The 16,397-nt window shown below is 50.5% G+C and overlaps 3 protein-coding genes across 3 annotated transcripts; all 3 read left to right on the forward strand.

The window, feature by feature from the left end:
* Positions 1-7,204: 7,204 nt before the first annotated feature.
* On the forward strand, positions 7,205-7,579 carry LOC311132297 (histone H2B; the record flags this gene model as incomplete). The annotated part of the gene is made up of 1 exon (XM_084165535.1): positions 7,205-7,579. One exon carries the CDS (start codon positions 7,205-7,207, stop codon positions 7,577-7,579), a length of 375 nt encoding a protein of 124 aa, XP_084021661.1.
* Positions 7,580-9,633: 2,054 nt separating this feature from the next.
* LOC311132339 (histone H1-like) lies at positions 9,634-10,296 on the forward strand (the record flags this gene model as incomplete). The annotated part of the gene is made up of 1 exon (XM_084165585.1): positions 9,634-10,296. The coding sequence occupies exon 1, from the start codon at positions 9,673-9,675 to the stop codon at positions 10,294-10,296; it is 624 nt and encodes a 207-aa protein (XP_084021711.1). The 5' UTR covers positions 9,634-9,672.
* Positions 10,297-10,970: 674 nt separating this feature from the next.
* Positions 10,971-11,366, forward strand: LOC311133028 (histone H2A; the record flags this gene model as incomplete). The annotated part of the gene is made up of 1 exon (XM_084166446.1): positions 10,971-11,366. Exon 1 carries the CDS (start codon positions 10,980-10,982, stop codon positions 11,364-11,366), a length of 387 nt encoding a protein of 128 aa, XP_084022572.1. The 5' UTR covers positions 10,971-10,979.
* Between the last annotated feature and the right edge of the window lie 5,031 nt (positions 11,367-16,397).

Consider the following 16,397-nt stretch of genomic DNA (forward strand, 5'->3'; position numbering starts at 1 on the left):
GCTGGTTGAGAGAATGCCAAGAGTGTCATCAAAGCAAAGGGTGGCTATTTGAAGAATCTCAAATATAAACTATATTTTCATTTGTTTAACACTTTTTTGGTTACTACATGATTTTTATAGTTTTGTTGTTTTCTTTATTATTCTACAATTGAGAAAATAGTCAAAATAAAGAAAAACCCTTGAATTAGTAGGTGTGTCCAAACTTTTGACTGGTACTGTATATCAACAATGGACTACTGAAACAAACACCAAAAGATAGTTTTTGGGTGGAATTTTCCTTTAAGACCTTTGAACTCATCAGATCAGCTGTAAGACTTTAGCTTTTCCCAGAAAGTGTCCTCAGATCCTTTTGGCTGGTTAAATCAAGAAAGCCAGCGATTCCATCAACGCTTGGCAGCGGCCACTGCCCGGGCCCAAGCATAATGCTGCCATTTGTTTTTTGTCACAACAATATCATGTTCTTTTGTTTCTAACCAAAAGCTGAAGAATATATTTGTGCTGCTGCTACAAGACGCTATGAAAAAAACCCAGTGCAAATAAATGACTAATAAAAAAAATCCTAAACTCTTCTTAGAGTTGTGACATTATCGTACTCATGATAACAGACAGATGACAGTTATACAGTACATGAATATCTCTTATCAAGTTTATCATTTGAAATCCCAGTTATAATTACAGACCTAATGGTCAGTCAAGACTTTGAATTTCAAATGATAATGTGTTTCAGTTTATGATCTTGGTGACACAACTTAAATTTTAGTCATTTAGCAGACGCTCTTATCCAGAGCAACTTACAGTTAGTGAGTGCATAAATGTTTCATACTGGCCCCCCGTGGGAAATGAACCCACAACACTGGCGTTGCAAGCGCCATGCTCTACCAACTGAGCTACACTGGGCTACTTAATCATTTCCACGAACTAACCTGTTACAATGGACGAGCCCCCAAATATGTCGCCTTGCTGCTGTTTGAGTTATTTTTTCTGTAGTGATACAGTATGTTTAAGTTACAACCAGTATAACTGCTGTTGTAATAAGAGGCCAACCAAACAACCTCCTATATTCTCTTTCCCCAGCCACACGTGATGAAACAGAGGAGTCTCCCTGGCTGGTGGGCTGCTAAGGCACAGTGGCAACACAATGCCTTGTGAAGTAGCAGATTCTCCGATTCTCAGCTGCTACCCTAGGTGGGTGTCTTGGTCTCTAGATCTACATTCTTCTCGTGGTTCAAGGTTATCTTCCTCCATGGCCCGTATTGTTTCCCCCGCAGTCTCTCAACTTTCAAAATGGAGGGACAAGAGTCTTCTGGATACGAGGGCAGTCGACCCACTCTGTGCATTCCTGCTCTCTATCTCTGTCAGGTCTGTGGGCGCTGTTCAGAGACCCTCCCTGACAAAACAGATGGACTACTGTAGACATTACATATTGGACAAACATGTCTCCCTCCAAGTGTACTCCATTTATAAAGTGGCCAAAGGCCATTCAAACCATGCTACTATTACCTTCTATCCAAGATGGCGTAGTAGTGCAGTCCTGTTTTTGTCGTGTGTCTGTAAATAGCCTGTAAATACCCTGTTTTATTTTTATTTTTCGTACATATTTTCCTATCAGACTTTTCATCCTTCTACAAAATATACTTTCCTGCAACCCGCCTCACTCGATGTGCAACGGATTCTATTATTGACTTACCTTTTATCTAGAATCTCCAGTTGAAACTAGCTAGCCAGCTAACTAGCTACTTGCTATTAGCCACAGTTGCTATTTCACCCAGAACATTGGATTTTCTGCCGAAATAATTTAATCACTGGACATTAATCACCGGATCGCAACTAGCTAGCCGCAACCGAATGGATGTTGCTGTTTGGCTAATCACCACTGCCCCCGATGCAAGCACCAGTTAGCCTCGAGCTAGCCTAGAGCCAGGCTCATATCCCGGCTATCTACCTCTAGGTCTACCGGACGGGAGTAGCCAGCTAACTAGCTACTTGCTATCAGCTACCGTTAGCGGTTTTTCACCATTGTCCGTGGCCTGCACCACCTACCAGCCAGCTCTAGTCTGGACTATTATTCGGCCAGTCTGCACTGTCTGCACAGCGCGTTATCGACCCAGTACATATCCGTTTTTCTGCCGGAATCACTGAATCACTGGACCTTTAACTCCGGATTCATCGCTACCAGCTAGCTGCAACAAAATGGACGTTGAGGTCTGGCTAATCATCCTGAGCTAGGCCCATCTCCCATCTCCCATCTCCCGGCTATCTACCTCTCTGTCAACCGGACGGGACCACCTAGTGTTGACACGGAGCCCAGCCGATCCTACACGACTGGTCTGCCGACGAAATCGTCTGATGAGGTAGATTTTACAACAGGCTTCCCGTTACGACGTTGACCACGAAGATTCCATCTGCTAGCCCCGGCCTGCTAGCACACGCTAGCCGTGCCCTCTTGCTCGCTAGTGCTTTAGCAGCCCCCGAACTACCTCCGAACTATCCTATTGCTGTTCACCGGACCTTATGGTAACTCAGCTATACAGCTGATGTCTGCTGGACTGTTCCTTTTTACGGTACTGCATCCTGTTTATGTTTAGCCTCAGCCCAAACTGTGTCGTCATTACCAGCTGTTGTCTTAGCTCTCTCAAATTACACCTTAATTGCTTTATGCCTCTCTCCCTTGTCAATATGGTTAGCTTATTGTTGTTTCGGTTATTTCTAATTGTACTATTTCACTGTAGATCCCCCAGCCCAGCTAAACCTGCCTTAGATAGCTCCTTTGTCCCACCCCCCATACACGCGGAGACCGACTCAATTGGTGCCTCCAGTGATGCTATCTATTTCATTGTTACCCAACGCTTAGGTTTACCTCCACTTTACTCATATCCTTCCATATCCTTGTCTGTACATAATGCCCTGAATCTTTTCTACAACGCCCGGAAATCTGGCCCCTTTATTCTATGTACCCAACGCACTAGAAGACCAGTTCTTAAAGCCTTTAGCCGTATCCTTATTCTAGTCCTCCTCTGTTCCTCTGGTGATGTAGAGGCTAACCCAGGCCCTGCAGCCCTCAGTATCACTCCTACTCCCCAGGCGCTATCATTTGCTGACTTCTGTAATCGCAAAAGTCTTGGTTTCTTGCACGTAAATATCAGAAGTCTACTTCCTAAGTTTGAGTTATTCACTGCGTTAGCACACTCCGCCAACCCTGATGTTCTAGCAGCGTCTGAATCCTGGCTTAGGAAGGCCACCAAAAATTCTGAAATGTCCATCCCCAACTATAACATTTTCCGTCTAGATAGAACTGCCAAAGGGGGTGGAGTTGCAATCTACTGTAGAGATAGCCTGCAGAGCTCTATCACACTATCCAGGTCTGTGCCCAAACAGTTTGAGCTTCTACTTCTAAAAATCCACCTTTCCAGAAATAAGTCTCTCACTGTTGCCGCTTGCTACAGACCCCCCTCAGCCCCCAGCTGAGTCCTGGATACCATATGTGAATTGATTGCCCCCCATTTATCCTCAGAGTTCGTACTGCTTGGTGACCTAAATTGGGATATGCTTAAAACCCCGGCCATCCTACAATCCAAACTAGATGCCCTCAATCTCACACAAATTATCAACGAACCTACCAGGTACAACCCTAAATCCGTAAACATGGGTACCCTCATAGATATCATCCTGACAAACTTACCCTCTAAATACACGTCCGCTGTCTTCAACCAGGATCTCAGCGATCACTGCCTTATTGCCTGCGTCCGTAACGGGTCCGCGGTCAAACGACCACCCCTCATCACTGTCAAACGCTCCCTAAAACACTTTAGCGAGCAGGCCTTCCTAATTGACCTGGCCCAGGTATCCTGGATGGATATAGATCTCATTCCGTCAGTAGAGGATGCCTGGTTGTTCTTTAAAAGTAATTTCCTCTCAATCTCAATAAACATGTCCCATTCAAAAAATACAGAACTAAGAACAGATATAGCCCCTGGTTCTCCTCAGACTTGACTGCCCTTGACCAGCACAAAAACATCCTGTGGCGTACTGCATTAGCATCAAATAGCCCCCGCGATATGCAACTTTTCAGGGAAGTTAGGAACCAATATACACAAGCAGTCAGGAAAGCAAAGGCTAACTTTTTCAAACAGAAATTTGCATCCTGTAGCACTAACTCCAAAAAGTTTTGGGACACTGTAAAGTCCATGGAGAATAAGAGCACTTCCTCCCAGCTGCCCACTGCACTGAGGCTAGGAAACACTATCACCACCGATAAATCTACAACAATCGAGAATTTCAACAAGCATTTTGCTACAGCTGGCCATGCTTTCCACCTGGCTACCACTACCCCGGCCACCAACTCTGCACCCTCCGCTGCAACTTGCCCATGCCATACAACACTCCTTCAGTAGCCTCCAACTGCTCTTAAACACTAGTAAAACTAAATGCATGCTCTTCAATCGAACGCTGCTGGCACCCGCCCACCCGACTAGAATCAAACTCTCGACGGGTCTGACCTAGAGTATGTGGACAACTACAAATACCTAGGTGTCTGGTTAGACTGTAAACTCTCCTTCCAGACTCACATTAAGAATCTCCAATCCAAAGTTAAATCTAGAATCGGCTTCCTATTTCGCAACAAAGCCTCCTTCACTCATGCTGCCAAACATGCCCTCGTAAAACTGACTATCCTACCGATCCTTGACTTCGGCGATGTCATTTACAAAATAGCCTCCAACACTCTACTCAGCAAATTGGATGTAGTCTATCACAGTGCCATCCGTTTTGTCTCCAAAGCCCCATACACTACCCACCACTGTGACCTGTACGCTCTTGTTGGCTCGTCCTCACTACATGTTCGTCGTCAAACCCACTGGCTCCAGGCCATCTATAAATCACTGCTAGGCAAATCCCTGCCTTATCTTAGCTCATTGGTCACCATAGCAGCACCCACCCGTAGTCTGCGCTCCAGCAGGTATATCTCACTGGTCATTCCCAAAGCCAACACCTCCTTTGGCCGCCATTCCTTCCAGTTCTCTGCTGCCAATGACTGGAACGAATTGCAAAAATCTCTGAAGCTGGAGACTCTTATCTCCCTCACTAACTTTAAGCATCAGTTGTCAGAGCACCTTACCGATCACTGCACATGTACACAGCCCATCTGAAATTAGCCCACCCAACTACCTCATTCCTCTATTGTTATTTATTTTGCTCTTTTGCACCCCAGTATCTCTATTTGCACATAATCTCTTGCACATTCCAGTGTTAATACTAATTGTAATTATTTTGCACTATAGCCTATTTATTGCCTTACCTCCATAACTTGCTACATTTGCACACACTGTATATATATTTTCTGTTGTATTTTATGACCTTATGTTTTTTTTACCCCATATGTAACTCTGTGTTGTTTTTATCGCACTGCTTTGCTTTATCTTGGCCAGGTCGCAGTTGTAAATGAGAACTTGTTCTCAACTGGCTTACCTGGTTAAATAAAGGTTAAATAAAAAAAATAACAAAAATAAATAAAAATTTAGGCACCATCTAGGCCACATAGTAAGGAGGCACATGTGTAGTAAAAGAAGAAACGCGTTCACCCATGAACATCATAACTATGGAATAGCATAACTTTATCGAATTCTCTAACGCTTCCTCACATTCCTTCATGATTCCTATGTGGTTTGTTCTACAATGTCAGTGAGTCTGGTCCTTATAGAATGAACTGTAACAGTTTGAATGAACTGTTGTGCAAGCCACAGTCTGTTGTTCTCATGGAGTTTTGACTCTTATGACCAGCATGCAGTGAACAATTAGCAATGTGCAGATTTAGTTTGACACACCTCCTACCTTCAGTTTATAGGCCTATGTGTCAGGCTAAAGAATAATAGCTTTTTTGACATGGCATACAATGTGTATGGCATACCCCTTTGCAAGGCCTCCGAACATATAACAGAGGCGCGCTTTCTGTGCCGCTGGCCTCAATCAGGTCGACCAAACGCAGATAATAGCGCACCATGCACCGGCGCTGAAGTCATTCATTCACTTGAACTCAACTAGCGAACACACCATGTTTGGAAGAGGCAAAGGCGGCAAGGGACTCGGAAAAGGAGGCGCAAGCGTCACCGCAAAGTTCTCCGCGATAACATCCAGGGAATCACCAAGCCCGCTATCCGCCGTCTGGCTCGCCGCGGCGGCGTGAAGCGGATTTCCGGTCTGATCTACGAGGAGACCCGTGGTGTCCTGAAGGTGTTCCTGGAGAACGTGATCCATGACGCAGTCACCTACACCGAGCACGCCAAGAGGAAGACCGTTACCGCCATGGACGTGGTCTACGCTCTGAAATGTCAGGGACGCACCCTGTACGGTTTCGGCAGTTAAACGCACTCTCTTCGGAACCTCAACATCCCGACTCGAACCCAAAGGCTCTTTTAAGAGCCACCCACATCCGCTTCAAAAGGGCCCATTCCATATAGTGTTTTTTTTTTTGTATGCTATTTAGTAGGAAAGTATGAGTCACTTCGAGTGGACAGGGAGTATTAATTAGATGATTCTAATGTCCCGTCCAGTTTTTTTTGCGCACAGAGGGAGGCCTATATCTGAGAGTGGCAAAGTGTAGTAACGTTATTATTTTGGGTCAAGCAATAGTGGAATTTGGACAACATAGAGCCACCACGAGTCGGTAGACGTGGCTCGAAAAGAGGGGGACAGCGCGCGCACGCGCACATGCACACACACACACACACACACACACACACACACACACACACACACACACACACACACACACACACACACACACACACACACACACACACACAGTCCAAAATGGGAGCCCTATGTCTGACGGTGCCAAAGTGGGCAATTCTTTCACCAGCATTATTTGGCACAACAATCGTGCCATTTGGACAACTTTTAAAGCCCCCCCACACCCCACCCCCCCTTTTGAAACACACAATTCCCCATCGGTCACAGAGCATAGGCTATAGAGAGGAGGGAGGGAGGGAGGGAGGACCCGCGCGCGCCCTCTATTGTCTTTGTTCGGGAAGCTAGCCTCTGAGTGGAAGGCTCTTTTGAGCACTAGAGCTCCACTGGGCAAATAGCAGGGGCGCCTATGAGCAAGCAGGGGAGTGTCCACGGCCACTGACTTTGCTTAGCTTCCTCTTCATAAGACGGGTAAGCGCCCTTCACCCCCTCATTCGTTTCTGAGAAGCAATGAGATATCATCATGCCCGAGCCAGCAAAGTCAGCGCCCAAGAAGGGCTCCAAGAAAGCCGTCACCAAGACCGCAGGGAAGGGCGGCAAGAAGCGCAGAAAGTCCAGGAAGGAGAGTTACGCCATCTACGTGTACAAAGTCCTGAAGCAGGTCCACCCCGACACCGGCATCTCCTCCAAGGCCATGGGAATCATGAACTCCTTCGTGAACGACATCTTCGAGCGTATCGCCGGAGAGTCCTCTCGCCTGGCCCACTACAACAAGCGTTCTACCATCACCTCCAGGGAAATCCAGACCGCAGTGCGCCTGCTGCTCCCCGGTGAACTTGCCAAACACGCCGTGTCCGAGGGCACCAAGGCCGTAACCAAGTACACCAGCTCCAAGTAAACAGCGCATTTGGACTGCTCTACTAACCCAAAGGCTCTTTTAAGAGCCACCCACTCTGTCAGTAAAAAAAGCAATTCCATCGCCACCGAATGAATGCGTAGGTAGGCTGCGTTACATTGTACGACCGCGGTTACATTGTATCATTGTTTAATGGGCGGCGCGCGCCGGCTCGGAGAGCGGCTACATTGTATCATTTCCCCTGCCCGTTCCAGCGTAGGGGTTTAGCGTGCCTTTTTTGGTGTCTTTGCGCGCTGAATAGTAACCCATGTTTGTCGGGCTCCATTCCAGGTGAAGGCAATGTAAAATGGCACCATTTGACAAAGGGTGTAAATAATAAAAATAAAAAAAGCAGTCTGTTGGGTTTGATTGGAAAGAAATGCCTTTTGTCGTTTAATGAGCGGATAGTCATTTTGAGTTGACTTCCTGAATCGGTAGGACACGGATGGAGTGAATGGATGCTCCATCATTGGACTATACCCTAATGATGTGAACGAGAATGATAATGGCAAGAATAAAAAGGGGGTGAATAACATGAATGAATGAATATAATAATATATATATATATATATATGAACGTAGCCCTTTTGGCCAACGGGTCATTTCCGGTCAAGGTCGCATCATACATATAAATTCCCCTGTAGCTCAGTTGGTAGAGCACGGCGCTTGCAACGCCAGGGTTGCGGGTTCGTTTCCCACGGGGGGCCAGTATGAAAATGTACGCACTCACTTAACTGTAAGTGGCTCTGGATAAGAGCGTCTGCTACATGACTCAAAATGTCCATGTAAAGTGTAGTACATTTGAGTCACGTAGTGTATTTTCCTCCCTACTACACTCACGAGGCAACAGGATAAAAGGCAGTGTGTCTGTAGGCCAAGTCACAGTATAACACAGTGAGTGAGATAGTCGTTGGAGCAGTAGTGGATTCCAATGACTACCTTGGGGATAGCCTATACAACAGGGAAAAGAAAAGAGGCCGCAATCAGCCTTCTGACCCACATGCACCTGCTGGGATTCTTCTCCCAGTCCAACCACATATGCAGCCCTTGTCCCACTCGGAGAGAGAGAGAGAGAGAGAGAGAGAGAGAGAGAGAGAGAGACAGAGAGAGAAAGAGAGAGAGAGAAAGACAGAGACAGAGAGAGACAGAGAGAGAGAGACTCCCTCTATCTAGGCCTATATCAACGCGCCATAGCCCATGGGGCGCCAGCCAGACACCAAGACCCACAGACACAAAGACCGAGCCGAGTCACGCTGCGGAGTCAAGCAGGTGAACAATATATTAGTAGAGACAGCCAACCTACCTACCTACCTACCTACCTACCAGAAGGGAGGGGGGGGGAAGACAACACACAATCTCACTGTGTAGAAATAGTAGGCTACAAATACAACAACAACACACACACACTGCCAGTGCACAAAAAGTACTAATACAATAACACACACAGTGCAAGTAAGCATGTCATAGGACAGTTTAAACCATGTGGATCCTGTACATACGACGAATACAACTTGAAACTTGAAGTACAACACTAGTCTCAGCCAGGCCTCACAGGTGCATGTGTTTTAAGGCACTTCTTTAAAACACCCTGGACCACATCAAGGGACCCCAAACCATTTGATTCCCTTGCCAGACATCTCGGCTCACTACACAACAAGTGCTGCTCGCAATCGGATGCACTTTTAGGCCATTTAGGAGACAAATAGCACAGGAAAACCAGTGCGCACCGCTACACCCGACAGTCCAACGGTGAGGTTTTGAGCGAGTCGCAACAAAATGCACGGCCCTTCCGCGGCCCACATGACTTTATTCTGAACGGAGACAAGTCTGCTCACTGGGCCGTTTGCTTTTGGACCAAAAACACGGCTCCGTCGGTGACTTTTGGGACGATATAGGCGAACAGAAAACACAAGTGAAAGAGCATTTGGCCAGCCCAGAGAAGCCGAGCTGGGTGGCTTGAGTCTACATGGTTCTCATGTCGCGTTTAAGGCCAGCCCCCTGCTCGGTGTGGAGCTTCAATAGCGCAGAGCAGCGTCTACAGCAAACTACTCCTCGCAGACCGTGTGTGTGTGTACCGGACCAAACGACAGACAGACATGGCAGAAGTCGCACCAGCACCCGCTGCCGCCGCGCCGGCCAAGGCACCCAAGAAGAAGGCAGCAGCCAAGCCCAAGAAAGCGGGACCCAGCGTAGGCGAGCTCATCGTCAAGGCTGTGACCGCCTCCAAGGAGAGGAGCGGCGTGTCCCTGGCCACGCTCAAGAAGACGCTGGCGGCAGGCGGCTACGACGTGGAGAAGAACAACTCCCACGTCAAGATCGCAGTCAAGAGCCTCGTCACCAAGGGCACCCTGGTCCAGACCAAGGGCACCGGTGCATCCGGCTCCTTCAAGCTCAACAAGAAAGCCGTCGAGGCGAAGAAGCCCGCCAAGAAAGCCGCAGTCCCCAAAGTAAAGAAGGTGGCCGCCAAGAAGCCCGCCGCGGCGAAGAAGCCCAAGAAGGTAGCAGCAAAGAAGGCCGTCACCGCAAAGAAGTCCCCCAAGAAGGCCAAGAAGCCCGCTACACCCAAAAAGGCCGCCAAGAGCCCCAAGAAGGTGAAGAAGCCGGCCGCAGCGGCCAAGAAGGCAGCCAAGAGCCCCAAGAAGGCTACAAAGGCAGCCAAGCCCAAAGCCGCCAAGCCCAAGGCAGCCAAGGCCAAGAAAGCAGCCCCCAAGAAGAAGTAAACCTATTACAAACAGTGTTCTACTCAACACATGTTGTACCACAAAAGGCTCTTTTAAGAGCGACCCACCTCTTTCCATAGAAAGCGCATTGATTTCCATGTACTACCTGTCGTGAAAAAGAAATTACGCACACTAGGCTACTTTTACGCACACAACATTGTCCCACTCTGGGTGTGTGCGAAGGGAGAGGCATATAATAGAGGGCCAAAATGGCTTAGAAATTCGAACTCACGAGTGCACCCTCACCAGCCATTTGTATATGAGCCACTGGGCTATTCCCGTTCAGAGGCAGGCTGCTGTGATGTGTTACAAGTGCCATGTAATAACAATAACAATACTATAGTGGCTTCGATTTCAAACTCAAGAGTGCACCCTCACCAGCTGTTTGTTTCCCATTTGGAGAGAAATAATGTGAGGATTTCATTTCGGACATTTTGGCGCTCACGCGAAATGACACAAAGTAACAAAGTCGGAGGGAAACATAGTAGCCTCTCACTCGCTGCCTGTGGGTGGGAACCGGCTTAGGGCTGTCTGTCTGTCAGTCTGTCTGTCCCTCGCTCCAATTGGATAAGGCCACACAGGCCCGGTGGCCAATCGTTGCCTCTTGTGGCGATGTATAAGTACGGCTCTCGAAGTGGCGAGCGGCTCATTCAGACTTTCTGTGACTTTCTCAAGCTACCAATATGAGCGGAAGAGGCAAAACCGGAGGCAAGGCCAGGGCGAAGGCAAAGACCCGTTCATCCCGTGCCGGGCTCCAGTTCCCCGTGGGCCGTGTGCACAGGCTGCTGCGCAAAGGCAACTATGCCGAGCGTGTGGGCGCTGGCGCACCAGTCTACCTGGCCGCCGTGCTCGAGTACCTGACTGCTGAGATCCTGGAGTTGGCCGGCAACGCTGCCCGTGACAACAAGAAGACTCGTATCATCCCCCGTCACCTGCAACTGGCCGTCCGTAATGACGAGGAGCTGAACAAACTGCTCGGCGGTGTGACCATCGCTCAGGGTGGTGTGCTGCCCAACATCCAGGCAGTGCTACTCCCCAAGAAGACCGAGAAGGCAGTCAAAGCCAAGTAAATTCGCTACTGCGACTTCAACTTGACTACTCAACCCCCAAAGGCTCTTTTAAGAGCCAACCACCTAGCTCTCCAAAAGCGCAAAGTACCTTTCTATGACCGCCACACATTGAGTGGGTGTATACACAACTATTTCGACATTCTGTGCCCACATGAGGCCTTGCATGAACAACAACACCTACTAGGCCTCGTTTGCCATAGCAGGCTAGCATTAGATTACAACGTGGCTATAAGATGTCACTCTTGACTTTGGCGACTATTATTGTGCGTAAAGGGCCGGCGGCGTACTATTGCGTGCGCGCACCGGGGGTTTGAATTTTGGGGCGGCACGGAGAGGCCGGGCCTCCCGTCCAATGGCCAACGGAGGAGGCCTGCGCAACGGGCCAATCGGGGTGGTGGGGAGATGGTGTCCAATCAGCAGGCGCCACTGCCGGCTTTATAAACTTCACATAGGCATTTCGAGGCTATACTCCCGACTGTCAGAGAAGCGACAGGGCCAGAACCAAGCAATTTTTTTTGGAACTTGCCAAGTTTAAATAAGAGAGTCGGGGCAGAAGTGCAAACGCTATTCTCCTTGCGGAGATGGCGGAGTCGAAAAAGTATCGGGCGATTCCCAGGATGGGTATTGCCAACGCGATAAGGTTCGCATGGAGGGAAAAGGAGATGGAGCCCTTTGGAAGGGAGACGTTCGGGAGGAACATACTCATGGGGGTCCTGAAGCTGGAGGTAAAGGACGTGTTGTGCCTCCAGGCGAATCCCCTGGAAGGGGCATATGATGTCGTGCTCCACACGGAGGGGAAGCATGACGAGGTCATGGGAAGGGTGAAGGTGGTGGAGAAGGCTAGACCCATGTGCCACTATGAAGTGGCGAGCCTGGAGAGAAACGGCTTCAGAGTGGTGACTGTTAACATGTACAACCCGCATGTTAAGGAGGAGGAGGTGAGGGCCTTTCTGGGGAGGTACATGGACAATGTCTCCTCAGCAAGGCTCCTCAAGGACACGCTCGGGTTCTGGAACGGGAGGAGGAGTTTCCAGGCCTTATTAAAGGAAGACCCAGGGGGCCTGGGGGGGTACCTTCATCCTCCAGCAATGTTTTCCCTGGGGGCTGATAGGGGGACAGTATTTTATGCCCGTCAGCCTCCGTTCTGCAGACGCTGCATGACGTACGGACATAATTTCACCTCATGTGGAGGGAGGAAGTGCAGGGTGTGTGGGTCAGGGGCGCACGAGGCGAAAGACTGTGGTGAGCCAAAGAAATGCCACGGGTGTGGATCATCAGCACATCTGTGGAGGGACTGCACGGCTCGCCACAAGTCGTATGCAGCGGCTGCAGGGGGGGGAGCAGGTGCAGGAGAGGGGGATGGGGGAGGAAGTGGAGAGGGAGTTCCAGACCCGAGCCAAGGGCCAGAGGGAAGTCCGGCTGCAACAGAGGAGGTGCCAGGAAAAGCAGCGGGAAGAGAGGAGGACGGGCAGAGGACGGCAGGAAAAGGACAGGAAGGAGAGGCGGGAACGGCGACGGCGACAGAGACAGAGGGGAGAGTGGGAGAGGAGGTGCCAGAGACGGAGCAGCGAGAGGAGGTCGGTGAGGTGCCGGCCCCAGCCCTGGAAGGAGAGGAGAAGGGGAGAGGGGCGATGCCGGAGGGGGGGAGTAGGGAGAGAGCGAGAGAAGGGGAGGAGGAGCTGAGGGAGGTGAGGGAGGAGCTGGGGGTTAGGGGGGTTATGGTTTCCCCGCTGTCGGTTCATACGAAGAAGAGAGGGAAGAGGAGGGGGAGGTCTGGGGATAGGAAGAGGGAGATGGGCGGGGGGGAAGAGGGGGAGGCGAAGCGAGTAATGGGAGAGAAGGGGGGAGGTGGGGAAGAAGCTCCCACGGCGCTGACCCCTCCCAATGCACAACTGCCGGGGGCACCCACTGGGGGGTGGCAGGGGGGGGCAGAGGACGTTGGATCCCCGGTGCTATTTCCAACCGTTTTCTGGGTTGATGGGATGGAGGAGGATGGTGGTGAGCCCAGCGATCAGGAAACCCGGGAGCCGAACACCATTCCGGCATCCTGGGCTGGGGAGATGGAGGAGAGTGGGGGGACGACACCTGAAGGGGGGTCGGAGGCACCGCTGGAGGAGATGGAGCAGGGGAGCATCAGGTGAGCCTCCTGTTTTGGTTTTTGAGTTTTGGGGAATATTATTGCGTGATGTGTAATATGTATTATGGCAGGGGTTATTTTTGTTACGGTAAATGTGAGGGGAATAAGGGAGGGGGTTAAGAGAAGGGCGGTTTTTGGGTATTTAGAGGGGGTGGGTTTTGATGTTTGTTTTATACAGGAGGTTCACCTAAGGGATAGTGGGGATGTTTTAAGGTTTAGGAGGGAGTGGGACAAGGGGGAGTCGGTGTGGGGCATAGGGGGGGTTCATTCATCAGGGGTGGGGATTCTGTGTGGGAATAGGGAGGTGAAGGTGGAGGGCACTTTTGTGGGTATGCAGGGTAGGGTACTGGGAGCGGATGTCACGATAAGGGAGAGTAGATACAGGGTTATTGTGGTGTACGGGCCACAGTTGGCAACGGGCAGGAGGGAGATGGTGGACTGCCTGGAGCCGCTGTGTGCTACAAATAGACACTTGGTGATAGGGGGGGATTTCAATGTAGATATAGGGAGGGGGAGGGATAGTAGTGCAGGAGCCGTCGCCGGACTAATGGCAAGCCATGGTCTGGTGGATGGGGGCCTGCACACTGTTCCGGCGATGGCATGGCCAACATGGCGCAACTCTAGGGGGGGTCGAGCGGAGGCTTGACTATATTTTCCTATCTAGGTCTCTGGGTCAGTTGTCTGGGCGCTTGTTGCCTGTGTTCTTTTCGGACCACGACGGGGTGCTCCTGCAGGTGGGGGCACCAGTCTGTCTCTTCGGTAGGGGGTACTGGAAGTTAGAACGGGAGGTGCTGGATGGGCAGGCTTTCGTCAACGCTTTTGTAGATTTTTTTAGGGGGCTTGAAGGCCTCCGGTCCATGTGTGAGGGGGTGTTAGAGTGGTGGGAAATAGTGAAGGTGAGGATGAGGGTTTTTATAATAGGACAGTGGAAGAGGAAAAAGAGGGAGGAAAGGAGGGAGGTGGATCATATCCAGAGGCTGCTAGAACTCGAGCTTGAGGCAGGCAACCTCGGCGGGTCGGCAGACTGGGAGAGATCCGCTGCCCTAAAGGCGCAGCTAAGGGAGGTGCATGAGCGGAAGGCTCGCGCTTTCTTGATGCGGGCGCGTAGTGGTTTTATAGAACACGACGAAACATGTTCGGCCGTGTTCTTTAAATCAGTAAGGGAAAGGCAGAGTAGGAAGGTAATGTATGGGGTTAGGGAAGAAAGCGGTAGAGTAGTGAGAGAGACGGAGGAAATGGTCAAGGTGACCACGGAGCATTTCCGAGGTTTCTTTCAAGAGAGGGCAGTAGATGTAGAGCAGGGCAATGTGTTTTTAGAACACCTGTCCCGGCAAGTGCCGGAGGACATTAGAAAAGCAATGGAGGCTGAGATCTCCCTAGAAGAGGTTGAGAGCGCCCTCAGGAGGATGGGAAAAGGGAAGGTGCCCGGGATGGATGGGCTGCCGGCTGAGTTTTACCTCAAGTTTTGGGGTATACTTGGGCCAGTAGTCCTCGAAGTCTTGAAGGCCATCCTCGAGACAGGGGTTCCGGGGGGATCGATGGCCGTAGGTGTGCTGTCACTTCTGTACAAGAAGGGGGACGCCACAGATCTCGGCAACTGGCGGCCGTTGACCATGCTGTGCGTAGACTACAAGCTACTTGCGAAGGTTCTAGCGGACCGGTTGCGCACAGCCCTTCCCTACGTCGTCCATGAGGATCAGACGTGTGGGATAGAGGGACACTCTATTAGGTGGAACCTGAGTTTGATCAGGGACTCCATTGCTTGGGCAGAGGATAGAGGGCTGCCGCTAATGGTAGCAGCACTCGACCAGGCTAAAGCTTTTGATCGAGTGAATAGATCTTTTCTTTTCAGGGTGTTAGGCAGATTAGGTTTTGGGGAGAAGTATATAGGGTGGATCCGTGCTTTATATGTCGGAGCAGGGTGCCGGGTGAACGTAAACGGTCACATGGGTGACGTTTTTGACCTTGAGTCTGGGGTCAGGCAGGGGTGCCCGCTCTCGGCACTCCTCTTCGTTCTGTACATGGAGCCTCTGGGGGCTGCCATTAGGGCAGACACAGGGGTGGAGGGCATGCTTATCCCTGGAAGCGGTGGGCTGCATGTTAAGATGACCCAGTACGCAGACGACACTTCCTTGTTGCTATGCAAGGACTCGTGCCTGACTAGGTCCCTTGCCATCATAGGGGAATTCACCCGAGCGTCGGGAGCGGTCCTCAATCACGCTAAGTCATCCGTTAAGTATTTCGGAAGATGGCGTGGGAGGACGGATGTGCCTGGGGGGTTATCTCTCTGTAGTGGGGCCCTGAAGATTCTCGGGGTCCTTTTTGAGACCTCTGGCTCAGCGACGCTGAACTGGAACAGATGCATCGCAGTGGTGCAGAGGAAGGTGGGGATGTGGAGGGCTAGGTCATTGTCTTTTATAGGCAAGGTCCTGGTCCTCAAGGTGGGTGTGTTGCCATCACTATTGTATATGGCATACGTCTACCCATTGCCAGAGAGTCTGAGAGTGCCTCTAGTGAGGCTGGTGTTCCAGTTCATGTGGGGTGGCAGGCAAGAGTATGTTGCGAGGGTACGCATGCTCTGTCCCATCGGGGAGGGAGGTAGGGGGGTACCACATTTCCCCCTCAAGCTGGATTCAATTTTTGTTTCATATTTGTTGACTGAGCTGGCTCATCCGGTAATACACCCGTCTGGTTACCTCCTGCGGGTGTTCTTCTCTTACCAGGCGAGAAGCGTAATGGTGTGGACTAACACGGGTCCTCGGGCAGAACAGCTGCCGTGGCACTTTGGCTATGCGGCCAAGTGGCTGCGTGGTCACCCCGAGGTTGAAGTAGCCCGAGTAGGTTTAGATCACAGGCACCTGTACGAGGAGGTGAGACGGGGAGGGTGTCCCGGG

The sequence above is a fragment of the Coregonus lavaretus genome (assembly GCF_964263955.1).
Source record: "Coregonus lavaretus genome assembly, chromosome: 7".
In the NCBI taxonomy this organism is placed as follows: Eukaryota; Metazoa; Chordata; class Actinopteri; order Salmoniformes; family Salmonidae; genus Coregonus; species Coregonus lavaretus.